Genomic DNA, 19,181 nt, shown 5'->3' on the forward strand with positions numbered 1-19,181 from the left:
TTTTTAACTGTATTTTTCTTTTCTTCCTCATTTTTGAAGAACATGGAGCACAGAGAAGCTCTGTGGTAAGTCAGGCCTTGGCTCACTTTGTTTCCATTGAATTTCCTGTGAACCCTGAAAAAAAGTGCTAATTGCACAGTGGAGCCTTGAGATAAATTAGGAAACGATCTGAACTCGCAGTCAGATAGTTTGTAGCGTGAAAAGCTCTGCAGAGGAGGAAGTGAGTGCTCATATTCTTGAGAATATTTGAGTGTTTTGGACAGACTCAGCAGAGTTCCACCGAAGTCAGGAAATAATCTCAGCATCAGTCATCACACACGCTGAGTCACATTTAGTGAAGAACACACCCATCACGCTTTTGTACACGCTTGTATTACAATACCTACCTAGTTTTTTGGGTTTTTTTTCTAGCCTGAGTTACAACACCGCCTCGTTACAGTTTGCTTCAGATCATTTCTCCTCTGGGGAATTCCTCTTTTAAACGTGAACAAATTGCTCATTCCCCACTTGATTGCCTCCCCCACACTTTGTTATGCAGCCGGTGTTATGTAGCTGACTAATAAGCACAAACAGTAAGGGGGCTAAATTAATCTGACAGCTCTCACCATCAGCCCGCAATGGATCATCACACACACACACACACACCACATCACTGGGTGGACAGGGCTGGCTCGAAATCAGATAAACTCTCGCCTGCTGCCTTCTTGAACCTCTTAAGAAGTTGACTCACACAGCGTGTTTTGCAAATCAAGCTCAACACGGTGTACACCAGAGGTTTCCAAACATTTTTGTCTGACATACCCCGCATCCTGTATTAGCTTCAGTACACCTTCACCGGCGCAGTCGACTGTTTATCCATCACTTTTATATGACTGTGAAACTGTTTATCCATTACTATATACAGACTTTTGGGTGTAACTAATTATTTAAACGATTTTGCATTACTTTTAGTTTCCTGTTTCTACCATTTATCCATTCCTTTTAACTGTTAACCCATCACTTTTAACAAACTATGTCAGCAGTTTATCTTTTACTTTTAGCTGTCAACAGTTACTTTTAGCTTACTATTTCAGCTGTTTGCTCATTGCTTTTAGCTAGTTACCCATTTCACCATTTATCCATTACTTTAAGTAATGATAACTGTTTTTACTGCTCCATTTTTTTTGGTAATACAACTATCAGTTTCTTTTGGCTCATAACTTAGTGTTTATCCAGTAACTTTTAGCTAATTATGGTAATTCTAATAAATTACTTTCATGCTTTCATTTGACTATTTTAACCATTTATCCATTGTTTTTAGCTAGCTTGCTAATTAGCTTGCTAACTGCTTCTCATGTACTCACGACGAGTGTCACAACAGACTCATACTTTGTGGGAGTCATGTACTGGGGAGTCAATCTATTGTTAGCTTACTGGTTCTTGTGACAATAAATTTACCACACATCAATCACACCACTTTATAATTCTATTCCGAAGTTTATTTTTTTCCAAAACACAAATATGTGTACATACATACACAGCATTAGCCCCCACATGAACTTGGTTCTCAAGCACACACATGCTCACAAGCTGCAAAACACACTCATAAGATCAGCAGATACGACGACTTCGAGTAAGGTTTAAGAAACTTCAGAGGCTAGGGACTTTGTTTTCAGTCTCCAGTAACCAACTCTGAACTCTCCACCCCACTTACTCTCCACTTTTATCCATTTTCCCCTCCCCGACTCTCCTCTGCTGCCTTTTCCGACAGCCATCTCATTCCTCTTCATTTAAATTCTCCTCTCTCTTTGTCATTCTCTATGCTCTTTCATTGCCTGATCTTCCTCTCCATATTTATATTTATCATTTCAGACATTAGGCAGCCACTCTTAGCCTAGCTTAGAGCTTAAATCCACTGCAATTTATTCATCAGCTGCATGATTACAACTGCGAGGAATGAAACAGTAACAAGATGAAGAATATGTAGAAATATGTGAAATGAATTTCTTTCTAAGAGAAAGGTAGTGAGACAATGATGATGTGTTGAGTACAGAAATAAATACAAAACTTCCTGTTGGTGAACATGATACAATAATAAACACAAATTTAATTTCCCCCATGTCCTCTGTCTTCCCTTCCACTCTCCTACAGTACTTAGTGTTACAGCAAGCAGCGTGTAAACAAGTTCTTGCCAGTAAATGTAAAAAAAACAACAAAAAAAAGGGAAACAAAAATCACAACCAGATGCAGTCCACGAGTACACACACAAATGACAAAACAGCAGTGGTATGCTGGACAGTTAGGACGAAAACATACACAGGAAGCAGAGAAGTGGAGGAGGAAGGAGCGAGAGAGAGCAGATAGATCAATAAATGTGTGAAAGGAATAAGAAAAAAATGCCCCAGAAAATATATTAAAAATTAAAACTTTCATTTATTTTTGAATTTCTGCTGATTCCTGTAGTGAAGATTCAATGTCTCGGAGGGACACTGATGTGAAATGTGTGGATTCTGATTAAAAATCAGCCTCCAACTTCATGAATACACAGTAGTCTTGATGTGCAAACATGTATATTGGTTCCTATATCTCTAAGGGTTTGACTGTTGGTTTGCGGATGTGTCTCATGTTGGCTCCTGGTTGGGGGGGTTTGAAGGGGGCCTGGGATCCATAGGGTTTGGGCAGAGGAAGAGAGTCGGTCTGGGGGATGTACGCGTTAGGACGAGCTTCAGCTGTGGTGTACTCTCCATTAGGCAACTGGTTCCACTCTTCTTCTTTGGCCAGCTGCACACACACACACACACACACACACACACACACACACACACACACACACACACACACACAAATACACCAGAGGCAGTTTGAATATTTGATGTGAGACTGCATGACCTTGAACTAAATAGTTAAAATTTATTTTTCCTGAATTTTAATTGTGAAAATGGAATAATTAATTCCAAGATTTATTTTATTTATTTTTTAATATCTCAAGACAAATGCAAGGGCACCAATGAACAGTTGAGCTCAAAATCTCAAGGCTGATTAAAGTTTGATCTATGAAGTTTTTTTTATATTAACTTCCATAAATGAAAATACACATTAGAGAAAGAGCGAGAGAGAGTGATTAGAGATGCTTTGCAGGATGTGATATACAGGATTTTGTTTTTTGGAGTAAAATAATATCAAGACAGTGTAAGCTGCACTTCATCATCTGTCAGACCGACAGGTTATGACGCACAGATGACTTTAACAACAGGATGATTAATGCATGTTTTTGACAAAGCACTAAGCTTTAGAAACAAACGGCATTACAAAACACTGAATTCAGTCATTTGCTGGTATATGTTCCCTCGTTTCTGGCTAGAACATTTTGTTCCTGCTTTAATGAAACTAAAATATGACTGGTAGAAAACTGACAGTGGCTGGCAAAATTGATTTGAACCCAATACGGCTGATGAATCAATTTGTAACCATGGCTGACTACTGCTGAGGAAAGGGAAAAAAAAAAAAAAAAATTCCAGTGTGCATACATCCTCATGACACTACGGTCCTCTCTTTGACTTTCACCCCACAACAGCATGTAAATGAACTGTGTGAGACTTCAAAGAGATGGCGATTTTCTCGTGCGTATGAACAGTTTATCCGCTGGCATGTGATCTAAGGAGTGCACACAAAAACAGGAATAATGGCTTTGAATGCAAAAAATAAATAGAAAAATAGAAACTCTGCCAATAAATAAACAGGAAAAGACATATTCCCTTTGTCAGGTTCATAAACACAATTACATTTTAAGACAAAACTAAAAATGTACGATAATGAAGACTCCAAAAGTGGAAATAAATTCCTCTATCAGATACACAGCGATGTTTCTGTTTCTGCATGCTTCTTCCTGTTTTTACTACATGCAGAGGGTTGTGGTGACTGAGGAAACACAGATGGGCAACAGACAGCTGGACTGGTTTCAGACACCACTGATCCATGTGTGCCTTTTTTTGTGTAGACAGCCTTTACTTCTGTTTGTCAGCCCGTCTGCCCTTCTTGTCCCATGTTTGTGCATGTGGTGAAAACGGTTCAGTTTCTGTCTAGTCTGTGTGTGTGTGTGTGTGTGTGTGACAGTATCTATTCCCTTCTCTCTGTCTGTGCATCTTCAGGTGTACTGCCTGCCTTTTGTCCCTCAGAATCTTAATTGATTCTTGCCCCGTGTCGTGTCCCCACTCCACTTCGTTTTTCCTTTGTCACTATATCTTCTTTTCTCACCCCTCAGACGCACACACAAAGATCACTGGTCAGGAAGTGATTAAAGTACTGTGTTTCTTTACCCTCTCTCTCTCCTCTTTGTCCCTCTGCCTCCTCTTCTTGTCGCGGAGCATCCTCCTCCACTCCTCCTCTATCTCAGGGCAGGGTGGCAGGCCCTGCTCCAGCCGCCGCTGGCACCTGTCCATCTGGAAACACAGGGGCAGCGCGAGAAACATTCACTTCGTATTCCTATCACTGCGTCCACTCTTTGCTCTCCTGGCTCCAGTTAGAATTGAATTCTAACTGCGCCCGAAAAACAGATGGTTGTATTAGTGTCAGAATTAGGGCATAGTTATGCCTCTGCATTTTCGACTTGTAGTTGTGTCTGCGGCGCGCTGCGGGCATACATCAGCTGCAGGGGCTCTTCAGGTTATTAACACAACTCTTGAAACATTTACAAGGCGTATGGGAAATCCTCTCATTTTTATTAGTTTAATTTTTTATTGAGACAGAAAGCAGTGAGACTCTCTGCTCACACCGGTCTCAGAATTTCAAAATATGTTCCTTAAACGATGGTTTAGTTTAACCAATGGCATTTTGCTGTCAATGGCAGATGTCAGTCAAAACTGATTTTATTTAAGCAACATTTTCATCGAGAAGTGAAACGAAATCATTTTACCTCAGTGTGTGTTTGGACATGCTGCCTACAAAGCTGAATTTACTGTTTCTGTGCTGCCAGCTGAACTCTCTCCTCCACTACATCCTCAGAGGACCAGACAGATGTTGAAATTTACTGTTAAAAAGTATAAAACTGTAAACACAATATCTGTACAAGCAAAACCACTTGTTATTAAAGTTTAAGATGTTAGTGTAAAACTAAGAGGCTATGAGCAACGTTACCTTAAAGTTGCACAAATCAATGATTAACAGTGTGTAATGTGAAAGGTGCTGGCTGTAAGCTAATGATGCTTCAAGTCTGGTTGTGTATAGGCAACTGTTTTCTAACAAGTTAACCACAAGAATTTTATATGGTGCTGATAGTCAGTGTTGTGTTTACAGCTTGTTTCCACTGCCGCCAAGTAGGTATGAACGATTTTTTTTGCATTTTGTTTTCACTGAAAAAAGAAAAATGGTGAAAAAGTTAATTTTGCTGGGGCTTGTACCAAACACGCATGTTCCTTTATGTCTGTAAATGCATCGCATAGCATTGTTGTGCTACAGAGAATATACAAATCTTATTCTCTAGTGTGTTGTGGCTCATATTACCTTTCGCAAAAAATTTCCGATAGTGTTTTCGATAACATTTTAATTAACTGATCAAGTGGCTAAAAACACCAGTTGTACCGATTATAGATATAATACAGGAAACAGAGTTACAGCTAGCATTACATGCTTAAAAGCTGTACAATAGCATGGCTATGCAGAAATAGCTTTAGCTTACTGATTAACAGTAGACTAAAGTACAGGCAGTAACTTGGTACACGTAAACAAAATGTTACACACTTAGAGACATATAATATTATAAAACCAACATTTACAGAGAGATTAACTTACTGTTAATGCAGTCTTTGTTTTTTTAAAAAAAAAATAAATCAGGTGAGGTGTGGCTCAAATGTAAACAATAACTTTTTGGTTGCTATAGTTACACAAGTTACTAAGAGGCTAACTGCTACCTGCTATAGATGTTTCTGGTCCAACATTGCTTGGCTATGATAAGAATGAATGTATGTATAATGTATTCAGTCTGATTATCAGGTGACCAGCACACAAACGATAAACTGTTTTGCTAAACTTTGCAGGCCCAGTGGTGGCTGTGAGTGTTTAGCACCATTGCTATACATGAATCCCTGATCCTTTCATTTACTGTGTCACCACTGATTCATTTATTTGTCCTTGTATAGTGTCTTGCTTTTATTAACCCTCCACATGGGCGACAGCTGTAGCCAGAGGCATCGTGTTTACGGGTTGTGTGTCCCTCCATCCGTCCTGTCACCAGACAAAACATGCTTTTGGCCATAACTCAAGAATTCATGCGCTAATTATGACACAGTTTAACACAAATGTCTAATAGGATTAATGAAGTGATGACATTTAAAATCCAAAGGTCAACTTCACTGTGATATCATTCTTGCAAACGTTCTGCAAAAACACTTCTGGCCATTATTCAATGCTGTAACTCAGGAACGGAAGGAGAGGTTGTGACCATATTTCCTGCGACTTGACTAGCTGGCGGAGGCATAGACGTGCGAGACAGTAATTCTAGTTGACATTGCTTTATTTTTATGAACTCACTGGAGTTTTATAAAACTCAGTTATGAGTATTATTTTGTCTCTTTGTGTTTACCTCTTGATTTATTTTACAGTGCAGATAAGCAAGATAAATGGGTTTGCAGTGAAAGATGGGACACAGTGAAGAATTTTTTTTGAGACACTTTGCTGTCTTCGATCGCGGTCAGTGGAGAGTGACAGGAATAAATTGGAAAGACAGTGGGAGACTGAGGGGAGAATGTGCAACTAAGATCACAGTTTGGACTCCAGAATCACTTAGTTGTGGGTGCCAGTAGGCGCTGTAAGTGAGAGAGACCACCTCTGACCTGGAGCTCTTTCTCTTTGATCTCTTGTCGTTGAGACAAAGCAGCGGCCTGCTTCATGGAAAGTTCCGCAGAAACTGCCATCAGACGGTGGTTGGTGTTGATTATATGAGTTCGGAGAACGTTCAGCTGGGAGGTAGACCACACACACACACACACACACACACACACACACACACACACACACACACTTTTGGTGAGTCTTACATTGATTCAACATTCACTTGGATATTACATCAACTACATGCAAATTAACCTTTGAGCTTATATTTTTTGTGACACACACTTGTATCTTCGGTGGTTGTGTTGCACTTCAAATCAGTGTAATGAACCTTGTTCCACTTGCTTTTGTTAAATGTACTGCTCGGTGAACTCTGCCCACTCTGCATGCTCCTCACATGAGCCCGCACATGCTCCTCAAACAATACGTGAGTGTGTTTGTGAGAGAGACACAAAGAGAGGTAAACCACCAGACTATAAATGAACAGGTGAATGATATAACAAGTGTATCTGCATGTGTGTGTTAATCTGAGTGTGTATTCTTTTGTCTTGCAGCTTCTGTTTGTGTCTGTATTATCTGATTTGTGTGTGTATGGGCCAAGCTTTATCTCTGTCTGTGTGTGTGTGTGTGTGTGGATCTCGTTGTCTACCTTCTTCCTCAGCGAGAGTCTGTCCTGTTGGCAGTTCTCGGCCTGTTCGCCGAGCGGCTTTGAGAGCCGGGTCACCTGGTCCACAAGGAGCTCTTTTTCCAGTAACTGCCTCTCGCGTTCGGCTAGATTCACCTCGAGCTCCATGTGCACGCACAGACACACAGTGATTATTGTCTTGCAACACAGTTTTTAAAATGTTAAATGTTAAAAAGAAAAAATAACATTACAGTGTTGTTGACTACCTGCTCAATTTTCTTGACCAGTTCAACAGTTGATGGGTCTTTGCCTTTTAGCTCTTTGTAATCAACTGTTTGATTCAGATCTTCAAGCGTCTTGTCCCTGGCCTCTGAAAGCTGACAGATGGAGAGAATTAGAGACAAAAACAAGACAAGACTGGTGGCAAGATGATGCAGTGGTTAGCACTGTCGCCTCGCAGCAAGAAGGTTCTGCGTTTGAACCTGCCGGCAGGTAGGAGTTAATCCTCGTGCCTGCGTGGGTTTCCTCCAGCTCCCTCCCACAATCCAAAGACATGCAGGTGAGGATAAATGGTGACAAATTGCCAAGAGGTGTGAATGCGAGTGTGAATTCTTGTTTGTCTGTATATTCTAGCCCTGTTATAAACTGGCAACCTGTCCAGTGTGTGTCCTACCCTCGCCCCGTGTCAGCTGGGATTGGACCCTAAAAAGGCTAATGAATGAATGAACCAAGACAAGACAACAAGTCAATACACTCAGTACACACGTACAGTGTACTGAGATATAAAATAGGTATACTGTTCATATAGGCCAAACAGTACTCATGAAGTCGCTGTCATTACTGTCTAAAAATGAAAACAATATAGAAATTTCCCACAGAACAACAGACTTCACACAAATGAATACTACTGTCTGTTTCAAGTGCCTAGTCCTCCAGGCATTTAAGATACATGTCTTAATGGGGATTTTAAAAAAACGCTTAAGACATTTTTCAGCTAAATGTAGTGCCTACATGGGACTTCTTCCCCACTAGGTAACGAGTCACTGGCAAAGTGTGATAAGAGAAACTTAAATTTAAAATGCCACAGGATCCCTCTAAGGTACGTTTTGACATCCCGTAAAACAGCAGGAAGGAGGGGAGGTGAGGATACAAAAGAAAGCACAAGAAGATGAGTTAAAAGAGCGAAGACAGTAAAGGCAGACAGGACAAGAGAAGACATTAAAATGACGTGAGGGGACAGCGCTGGCATTTTAGATTCACGCCTTCAGCTGACACGGACATGATTTAGTGAATAAGAGTTTAGATAAACAACAGAAGATTAACACCTAAAACATTAGTCAAAGGTTCCCTGCAGAGTGACATCTCGTAGCACTATGCACCAGTTTTTAGATGGTGCTTGTTTTGTTCGTGCACTAGACCAAACACACACACACATGTGAACATGGGAAATGCAATAAACAACCCTTCCAATGGTTTCACATTTCTCTACTAATCCACAGGCTGTGGAGACACTTGAAGGAATGCAGCAATGTGCCAGTAAAGGCAGGGTAGAAGAAAACTGCAAGCTGGTAAACATGGATGAAAACGTTATAAGTTTCAAAATACTTGAAAAAAAAAAAAAAAGAAGCTTTGCTCAAGTTTTATGGGGAAAGAAATGCATTCAACACATTTGTTAGACCTCATGGAGACACACAATACGTGTTAGTGCGTAACACTTTCTGTAGACTGCTCTATAGGGCGCCTTTAAACTAATCTAGCAAGCAAACATGTCAAACTTCACAACAGGTCCAGCTATAATGTTTAACATCTTCTGATTTCTCTGTTTTATATCACTGTCAACCCAGAAGAACAGTCAGTACAAACTTATGTTGTTTGCCCAGACTTTGTTCAAACACAAAGAACTTCAGTTAAAATTCTAGTGGAGATCCCAGAGTTTTGAAAGATAGCAAATATGTCTGACTGAATTTGGGGGGAAATGTGGATAAAATGAGACACAAGACATGTAGACTATTTCCATCTAATAGAAGGGTGAAGCCAAAAAAATAAAAAATAAAAAGCAAACACTGTATATAAAGTTCATGCAGCTTCAGTGAAGAGTTGGGGATACAGAATATATACTTTAAATATGTGATACTGTCAGACAGTGTGAAAAAAGTACACACATAGAGGGGAAATGAAAAGAAACAATGTTAAAGTGGCAATCTAGAAGATTTTCATTTAAATAAGTGTCTTTAAGGTCACTATTGCTGAATGAGGTAATACAATGGGGATTGAGCCAATGACCCACTGATGAAATTATATAGAGGTTCTTGCATTTTTCTGTTTTATAAACTGGGGTGTCTGGTGTGACTCGCCCGCAAAATCACAAGACTGCAATTACCATGTATCACCATAGGTGTCGCCAAAGATAACACACAGATCTTTGAGATTGCTACCTTGTGAGTCGTATTGAATATATTTAGGTTTTGGATAATCAAGCAAAACATAATTAACACATTAGTTGAAAGAGAATTATGTTCACTGTAGGCCTAAAAAAAAAAAAACACCCAACCATCAAGAGAATATGGGATCATGGCTGCACCTGGAATCAGTCTATTTCATGAAAAAAGGTTGTTCTAATATCCAGTATTTAATGTGGGTTATAGAGACAAAGATCAATAAGAAGTGAGGTGCAGGGATTGTAGATGGAAATGAGCAATCAGAGTAGCTACAGTGTCTCAACAGGGAAGTCAATGCAAATTTACAATCAGCCTCATTACAGCAAAATAAATGTAGTCTATATATAAGAATATATGAAGCTGAATTGATCAAGGAACCTTGACAGGGACCACAAAGGGGACATAAGCAGAAAATAGAAAGAAGGAAAAAAAAAAAAAAAAAAACATAGATCAGATGACAGAAGAGAAAAAGAGAGAATACATGAGAAAATATTAATAGATGCCTGGGGAGATCGGAGAGGGAGACAAATATAAGTGAAGAAAAAATGATTGGATCGACTGCAGAAAGTAAAGAGAGGGGTGGGGAGGAGCTGAGGAGAAAAACAGGGTGTAGAAAAATATTGTGCCCAGGCGGTCTGACCTGACAGGACCCGGCTTATGAAACAGCAGCTTCTCCTCCATTCGACCATACAGTGTGTGTACTTAGATGCATGTTTACGTGCCTGTATCTAATGTGAGAGTGTGTGTGTGTCAGACTTGAAAGACAGCGTGGAACAAAGTGATGATTCCCATTTTCTCTCCCTTCATGGGATGAGATTAATGAAGCCTCACTCATGCAAACAGACAGCGAGTCTGATTAAAACAGACTGAGGTGTTCAGTCTGATAAAAAGATGCTTCCCCCCTCAACGTCATATGACTCTAGTTTTAACTTCATAGTATGGTTGTCATGTGATTAATCGAGGTGTTTGTTAGGTTAAAGTTACAGATGCTCAGGAAGAACTGAAGTTGAGAGGAAGCAACACTGACAGTAAGCAACTGATAGCCTGAAAAGCAGAGATAGAGATGAGAGTGGAGCAGATGAACTCAGAGATGCTGATAAAAGACCGACAGACAGGGGAAGATAAAGTGAAGAAGAGCAAAGGAAAGACAGCATGAGGCCCGCAGTGAGAAAAGGAACGAGAGATTGGATGTGAGAGCAGAAAAGAAAGGCAGAATTAGAGAGACAAGAGATGCTGAGAAACAGGAATTGGGGCTGACCAACAGGGACCAGGGTTATCTGCAGTTTTCACAGAGAATATAACTTTGACAACAAAACCTTGTTCATGGTGCGAGGAGCTGAATGCATGATTAGGTAATTTCAAAAACAAAATTAAGCAACAAAGCAGGCTAGATGTTCCCATTTCATGCTGAATGTACAAATGAAAGTCACCAAACTGTAGAATATGATAGTGACACCACAAAATAAAGTAGAACTGAATTTTGATTTCTTCCCACTTTTTATGTGAGGGAATAAACTAAAAATGATACAGCAGCTATTGTGCAGACTTTTAAACTTTTTCAGGAGAAGATTAAACTTTTTTCAAGCTTCTAGGTGGACATTTCCCATGGCAGAGGGTGACTGACAATGCGTCTCCTAGTTAGCCTGAACTCAAATGTCAACTACCGGAGGTGCACTACTGACTGGAGCACGTCCATTCAAAAAGTGAAAGTTACTTTCTGAATAGAAGCTGGTTAGCCGAGATGGCTGAGTGGAAGCTAGTTATCCTAGCCGGCCAATGTAAGCTAGGATTCCGGCTGAGCTTTCACTTTTCTACATATTTCATATTTCGTTAGCTAGCTTGCATTAGTTGACTATCTTTCATGGGTCCAGTTGTGTCGTTGCAAAAATGATTAGATGATCAAAAGTACCACAATGAGTTGTCCATAGTCTCAGCACTTTGTCATTGCTACGTGTCTCTCTGACTCTGTAATGTACAAACAACGTTGGCCCTGGAGTAAATGACTATAAGGCTATTGGAGCTGAAATGATATTAAAACTATTTTCAGTGCCTGCCAACGACAAACTACCAGTAATGGCATCGCCAATCGGGACCAAAAACTCAAGCCCCCCCCCACCCCCCCGGAGAGCAGTAATATAGGGCGCACTGTCATGGCAGAAGTATAAATTTCTAATTCTTGGTAATTTCAATTTGACCAAATCACAAGTCAAGACCAACACAAAAATGAGTTTGACTTGTTAGGGGTGAAATAAAATAATAATTGAATAAAATAATTGAATAATGGATATTCAGTACAAAGAAACCTCACTGCATCAAAGATGTTTTAAAACACTTCAAAGCAAGGAACTTTTTCAGACGTCAGAATCTGCAAATACTCTGCCCGTGATGAGTGTGTGCCCAGTCCTAACTTTTGAGTCTGATTGATCCGTGTTCCACCCTCATACGTAACCACCCTCAGCTATTTAAACAGTACATGATGGATGGGCATACAGCGTGTCTGTCACTCTCCTTCTCCCTGCTCCGCTCTTCAATCAGTCTTTTTTTCCCCTCTGTGTTGCCCTCACTCTTAACATTTTTATACCCGTCCTCCTCCTTTTTGTTTGTCTTTCTTTTTGTATTCATCTGTCTTTGTGTCAGTGTCCCTGTTCTGCCTGCCTGCATCTCTGTTTTCTTCATCTGACATTCACAAAGAATAGCTGCTTTCTTGGCTCATGAATGCTGTAAACCATTGTACATATGAAAGCATCCACGCAGAATGCAATTTGCATATAATTTACATAATTTCAGCCCAGTTAGTAGTTAACATGATGGCTTAAAAAGCTGCATAATGGATGGCACATAATATTGCATATTTAACAGTGATAATAAAGATAAATAATTATTTATACCTTATTAAAGTAACACTTCCCAAAAATGGGTTACAAAGTGCCTCACAATTAAAAGACATAAAAGACAAGGGACAGATCAGTAAGGCAGAAAGGTCAGTAACTATAGTAAAATCATAATCATAATAAGGTTATGTAAGGTTAATTAGGAGAACAAGTGAGCAGAGGAGCTGAACTGAAGCTTTTCTGAAGACCCACATGAGGAATACATTATTAATTAGATATGAAAATATACATTTTGAACTTGGATTCTATGTAAGGATGTTTGACACCCATGATACTGGTTAACTGATTTACACTGGTGATGTCAAAATGAAAGTTGAGGGGTATAAAAGACCTTATGGTAAGTGCTACATGTTTTAGGAGAGATTTGACAGGTGACTCTGCTGACCTGGACTCCTCAGGCAAAATCACTCCACAGCCTTGAAGCCTCTGACAACAAACATCCTCACTTTTCAGTCTCTAACTGTGATACACAAATAGTTATGAGCTGAGGTTCCTGCCTGCAGAGAACCTCTGGCAACATTAAGGCTCATGAGACAGAATAAGTGATTGTATATTATTTGGAGTTATGACCAGGTGCACATGGTCTTCTTATTCACTATTTAGCAACATAGACTATATTTAAATTTTGGATTATCTATGTGCTGGACTTCCATCTGCCTAACAATCCTGCAGCCCTGCCAAAACCTCTGAGTCGACAGATATATTTTAATTGGTAATACTCAGAACTCCACTAAAAAGATGGAAAAAAGTAATCAGAGAACTCCTACAATCACATATAAAAATGACAAAATAAAAAGGCAAAAATTTATGTCTGTTGGATGACAGTCTGAAGTGTAAAAAACTACATTCAATTTTTATTTTAAATATTTGAATGTGGTAAAAAGGTGAGTTTTCTTTATGTCTACAAGTCAATAAAAAGATTCCACTGGAAATCTGCTGTGCTAAAGTGCTAACTTATTAGTGGTCATACAAAAAGATGTCACCACTGAGCTACTGTAACACTGCCATTACTACATTTGGGATGCATCCCAACTTTGTCTGATGTCTTGAGTGGGTTAGAAAGTTAGGCGCGGGGGGACGACACACGATCTATGTTGGGTTTCCCCATGGTAATAAGTTGCAGAAAAGTTGGACAAAGATTTAACAGATGGATGGACAAACAATATGACGCCGCTGTAGGGACAGTGCAGTATGTCATCAGCCCCACCCCGTTATAAATCTCACTCCATGACTGGCTGTGTGTGTGCGCTCTATAAATACATCTGTCAGTAACTTTGTGAGATTGTGCATGACTATGTATAACAGAAGTCTAGCTAGTCATTAGCGGATTGTTCAAAAATATTCAGATGTTGCTGCAAGGGTACTATCGCAACTTCACTGATCTCAGTGTGCGCACAGATGCGTGTGTACCTGTATGTGTGTTTGAGATGTCGACGTGCCAGCAACTCATAAACAAGTAGTAAATTTAGAATCCAACACCAACCTCTGTTTATTTTGAAGCAATTAAAATTCCTCAGAGCAAATAAAAGCCTCAGAGTATATTGAACCTCAATAGTCTCACAGATGGCCCGATCTATCTTTGTCAAAATTTTCCATCAAAGGGAGGGGGGGGGTCTGTCTGCAATGAACAGATAAACTGGTCACAGATGAATACAAATACACAATATATATGATAAATTGACAGCAAGGCAGTTGCATGGAGATTGAATTCGCATAGAGAATGAATTTGCAGGGAGAATGAATTGAGCAGGCAAGACTAGTGCAATAGGAGCGACCCCTATGATTCACTTTTTGTACCCAGGAGAGATGGCTGTGTAAAAGGAAAACAGCGATTTAGAAAATGATTTGCTATTTACACACGGAGAAGAGGGAGTGATATCGAATGACTAGATGGATGAAAGCAGAGAGCAGTGGTTTGTGCGGAAAACTAACGTCAGCATGCTAATAATGCTAACATGCTGATGTTTTGCAGGTATAATGTTTACCTTGTTCACTGTCTAAGTTTAGTGTGTTAGCATGCTAACACTTGCTAATTAGCAGTACACACAAAGTACAGCTGAGGGTGATGAGAATGACGTTGGTTTTGCGAGTGATGTAAGTGCTGGGCAAAAAAAGTTTGACCTGACAATGGTCCTACATGAAAAGTCAGCGGATCAAAGTTAATAGAATTCATCATGAGGAGAACATGAATCTCTGGACCAAATTATATGATAAGAGATATTTTACTCAAAGACACAAATGTCAATTTCATCGTGGCACCAGAGGAAATATCAGGTGATCAATGTCATTAGGATACATCTTAAGAGAACCATAGAATCAATGTAAAATCCTGTGCCAATTCAGGTAGATGGAGATATTTTACTGGATAAGTGGAAATTTTGACCTGGTGGTCGAGCTGGATGAAAAGTCAGGGGATTATCAGTTGGCTCCATCCTCTGTGGACCACAAATGTCTGTCCAAAATTTCATGGCAATCCAACCAATAGTTGTTGAGATATTTCAGTCTGGACCAACATGGTGGACTGACCAACAAAAAAAAAAAAAAAAAAAGGAATCTACCGTATGTACTGCCAAGGTCAGTCAGAGAGGGAGAGACATTTGGAGAAAAAATGTGGCGAGAAGCAAGGATGTCTTGATAAAGTTACTCAAAGTGAAACAAAAACCTAAAGAATGCCTCAAGGGAACGATGAAAGGAGGGATGGTCAGACAAAGGCGAGGAGGAAAGGAACTAATGACTAGAGAAACAATAGAAAATAATACAGACAGAAAAAAGATGGCACCAACAGCATCCATTGTAGCAAATGATAAACAGCAGAAGGAGTAAACAGATGGAGAAAAGGGGAAGGGGGTGTTTTTCAAAAGAGCAGCACATAGTGAAGCATGTTCCAACACTGCGTTCATCCAAAAGAGCACAAGACTCAGATGAGAGAAGTCTGGTCCAGCAGCAAGTAAAAACCAGTCGCTCTGATCCAGAGCAGCAACACACCCAATCCCACGATACAGCCGCTGGCAGGGAAACTCAGCGCTTGTGTGTGTGTGTGTGTGTGTGTGTGTGTGTGTGTGTGTGTGTCTATGTGCCTCTCTCAAATCTCACTCCTTCTACGTGTCTGTCATTCTCTATGTATTGCAGAATTGCTTGAACATGTTTGTGTTTTTATGTTATTTATTCATGTGTTTCAGTCTGTTACTGAGAAACCTGTGCAGTGTGTGGTTGTTGGGTTTGTCCCTCCAGGTTTAGATCTTCATCTTCTGCTCGTCTGTCTGTAGAGTTCAGGGAGCAAAAATAAGGTTTCTGTCGCTATTGAAAACTTCTGAGGATGTTCGACTACAGACAGAGCACCTCGAGAACACATCAGCTCTGAATCCAGGGCTATAAACTGACCGCTTTTGATGAGTGATAAAAGTCAGCCTACAGACATAAAGTAAGATAAACTATAAGCAATGTAAAATATTAACATTGAGTCTGTTCATCAGATTAAAAAGAAAGCCCTTCTACACAGTGTATTTACTAGAGCATTCAACAGTCTCATTATGAGATGAAGCTTTGAAAGCATTTCAAAACAGATCTGCTTATTAGTGGTGTTCTAAGTCAAATATTGTCTTCTGGAGCTTGTACTTGACTATTTTTATTGGAGTTCCCCTAACTTCACAAAACAACTGATAAACGTGAACAATAGCCTGAGTATACATGAGTTTCATGTATCACAAACATCTTCTTCCTAAAATCCTATGAGGATTTTCCACTGACATCATATAAATCACATGTCTAAAATTTATGTTTTTTTTTAACAAAAGATAGGAACACACACACACCTAGCTGGACAATGACCTAAGGCACTTTTGGATAAGGTCTCTGGCTTGCAGGCATTGACATGGATACAAACACAGACAAAGAATTTGCCAGAAGGTTCCAAGGAAAATTTTACACACACACACACACACACACACACACACACACACACACACACACACACACACACACACACACACAATCTGTCTTTTCAGTGCAGATCTTATCATCCGATCACACCGGGAAGCCCTAATTGACACATCTAACTGCTTGCAGACAGGATTTCGAAGCCAAGCAGCTAAGTCACATCCTGATGTGGTCATGCGGAGATTGGACATTGGGGAAATGGGAACAGCAGTATACTATAGGCCCAATTTGAACAAATTAGTGGCTATATTAGCAAAACCACTCCAGGGAAACTGTGGGGGCGCTATAGAAAACAACCACACAAGCATCTGTGTGCAATGGTCATTAAAGACAATAATATACCTGGTGCCAGCAATAACACGATCCACTGTAAAAAATAAAAAGCACAAAGCTGCTCAGTGCACCTTTTCTCAAACTTTGGGAGCTGTATAGTAGGCTGGATTCACAGCAGATGCTAGTTCATCAAAAACATTCAAAAAAAAAAAAAAAAATTGTTTTCATATCTTGTTTCCAAGAAATGAGGTAAAACACTGAGAAAGGAGAAGTGGGCATTGAGAGACTGTTATAAGGATACTGTCATCACTGTTTATACAACAGGGGGGACTTTAATAAAAGATTTCAGTTCAACAAAAGAAGTAATCCCACCCAACTTTTAGAACTGCAAACTAATTTGTGGGAAAAATGTTGGTGGAAAGGTGTGTTTACTTATAAGGATGTTTAAGTTATTATTATCAGTGTAGAACTAAAGACTGTCAACTGACCACCGCTAATGTAATGACTGTGTGAGGATGTGCAAGAGTGTAGGTTCATGTTTTTCCTACCTCTATCTGCAACATGGTAAGCTCTCCCTCCAGCTTTCTCTTGAGGGGCACCTCCTTTTTCTTCAGGTCTATCTGTCTCTTCTCCTCGTTAATGGCTAACTGCAGGTCTCTCATCTCCTTCTCCATCATCTCCAGCGCCACGTTGCCCTTAGTGATGGCCGCCTCTTGGATGTTCACCTTCTCATAGTGGTTGAACAACACCTCCTCATGCTCCAGGAGCTGAATGCCACTGTCAGTGACACACACACACACACACACACACACACGCCATTGTTAATATGTAGTTTGCATCGTCTACTTGAATTCAGGGAAAATTTGTGAAATTTTTTTGTGAAAACTTCAAATTTTGTAACCTACAGAAAATTGCGTCTCTGTATGGCTGTCTCTTGATTCTTGTTAATTTCTATAAGTGCCTGCTCCTGGAGGTTGATCATTTGCGCGAGTTTCACCACCTCACGTTTGCTGTCCTCACTCTGCTGACTGATCTGACGGTGCTTCCATGCAACCTGGAAGATATTGGTAAAAAAAAAAAAGAAGAAGAAGAAAAAAAAAAAAAAAAGTTAATGCTTAAATACAATGAAATGCTTCCACTTGATATTGCATGACACGGATTGCTACAATAGAGAACACAAAAGACACTTCAGAGTAAGACACAAACAATTTAGAGATTCCAACAAAGATAAATAACAGAGGACGCTGTTAAACAACTCCTGAGTCATAGTACACTCTGTGACATATTGAATCTGTTCATTTATTTGTGATACTGGTTTATAGCAAAGAAGACCCACAGTGTGTTTTGACTGATCTCATCTCTGTGTTTGTGTGTGTCTGTCTCGACCTTGGAGATGTCATTGCGCAGCTTGTCCCTCATTTTGGAGCTGTTAGAAAGCTTCATACGAGCCTTTGTGTGCGACCTGGAATGGAGACACATGAGCGCACACAGAGAAAAATATCAAGGATGTTATACTGAATAAAAAGGGATGCAGACATAGATTCTGTGGTAATTATCAACAAATGCAATGGTCAACAAAAAGCTACAATGATAAGGGATAATAATGTCTTCACAAAATGAACCCAATAAGTTTTACAAAGGCAGCATTTGTTGCAAGGATTTTATCGTATTTCATTCTAGATGTGTATGGCTTCTTTTCTGCATTAGTATGTGCTATTTTTTTGTACTAACGAGTCATACATACAGGCATACCTAAACCCTTCCTCTACAAAACACATGCACGCACACCTGTCCTTGTTGATGACAATGGATCGTTGGATCTCCATCTCGTTTTCCAGGACCTTAACCTGCTCCGTCAGCTCTGTGAAAGTCTGTGAGGCGATCTGCTTCAGCTTGATGTACTTAATCTTCTCTTCCATGATCGTGTCGCACAGTTTAGAATACTGTGATATTCTGAGGCGGAAAAAAACTGATAAGAAATGAACCCATTCTTCACCTGCATTACAAAGACCGGCTACTATCAAGAGTGAAAGCTGGAAAACACACTTAGTTTAGCTAGGTACTATAGGATTTATATACAGCAGGCTTTATATCATTAGCCAATAACATTTGTTAATGGCTGACTCATCTGATAAAGTGGCCTGAAAACTTAATGTGTTAATGTTAAATTCAGTGTTAAAATATGAACTAAAGAATGATAACATTGGTAAAAGG

At 39.7% G+C, this 19,181-nt stretch overlaps 1 protein-coding gene across 1 annotated transcript in view; it reads right to left on the bottom strand.

Annotated features, from left to right (window-relative positions):
* Positions 1–2,559: 2,559 nt before the first annotated feature.
* ccdc146 (coiled-coil domain containing 146) overlaps positions 2,560–19,181 on the bottom strand; it is a 45,286-nt gene continuing 28,664 nt past the window's right edge. The window contains exons 15-23 of the mRNA XM_022749131.1: positions 18,756–18,920; positions 18,354–18,429; positions 17,873–18,021; positions 17,516–17,744; positions 7,696–7,806; positions 7,454–7,591; positions 6,807–6,932; positions 4,296–4,418; positions 2,560–2,760 (exon numbers count right to left, since the gene is read on the bottom strand). Coding sequence (XP_022604852.1) covers positions 2,560–2,760; positions 4,296–4,418; positions 6,807–6,932; positions 7,454–7,591; positions 7,696–7,806; positions 17,516–17,744; positions 17,873–18,021; positions 18,354–18,429; positions 18,756–18,920 — 1,318 coding nt within the window. The remainder of the gene's footprint in view (positions 2,761–4,295; positions 4,419–6,806; positions 6,933–7,453; positions 7,592–7,695; positions 7,807–17,515; positions 17,745–17,872; positions 18,022–18,353; positions 18,430–18,755; positions 18,921–19,181) is intronic.

Source organism: Seriola dumerili, unplaced genomic scaffold (assembly GCF_002260705.1).
Source record: "Seriola dumerili isolate Sdu_G_001 unplaced genomic scaffold, Sdu_1.0 BDQW01000138.1, whole genome shotgun sequence".
Taxonomy (NCBI): Eukaryota; Metazoa; Chordata; class Actinopteri; order Carangiformes; family Carangidae; genus Seriola; species Seriola dumerili.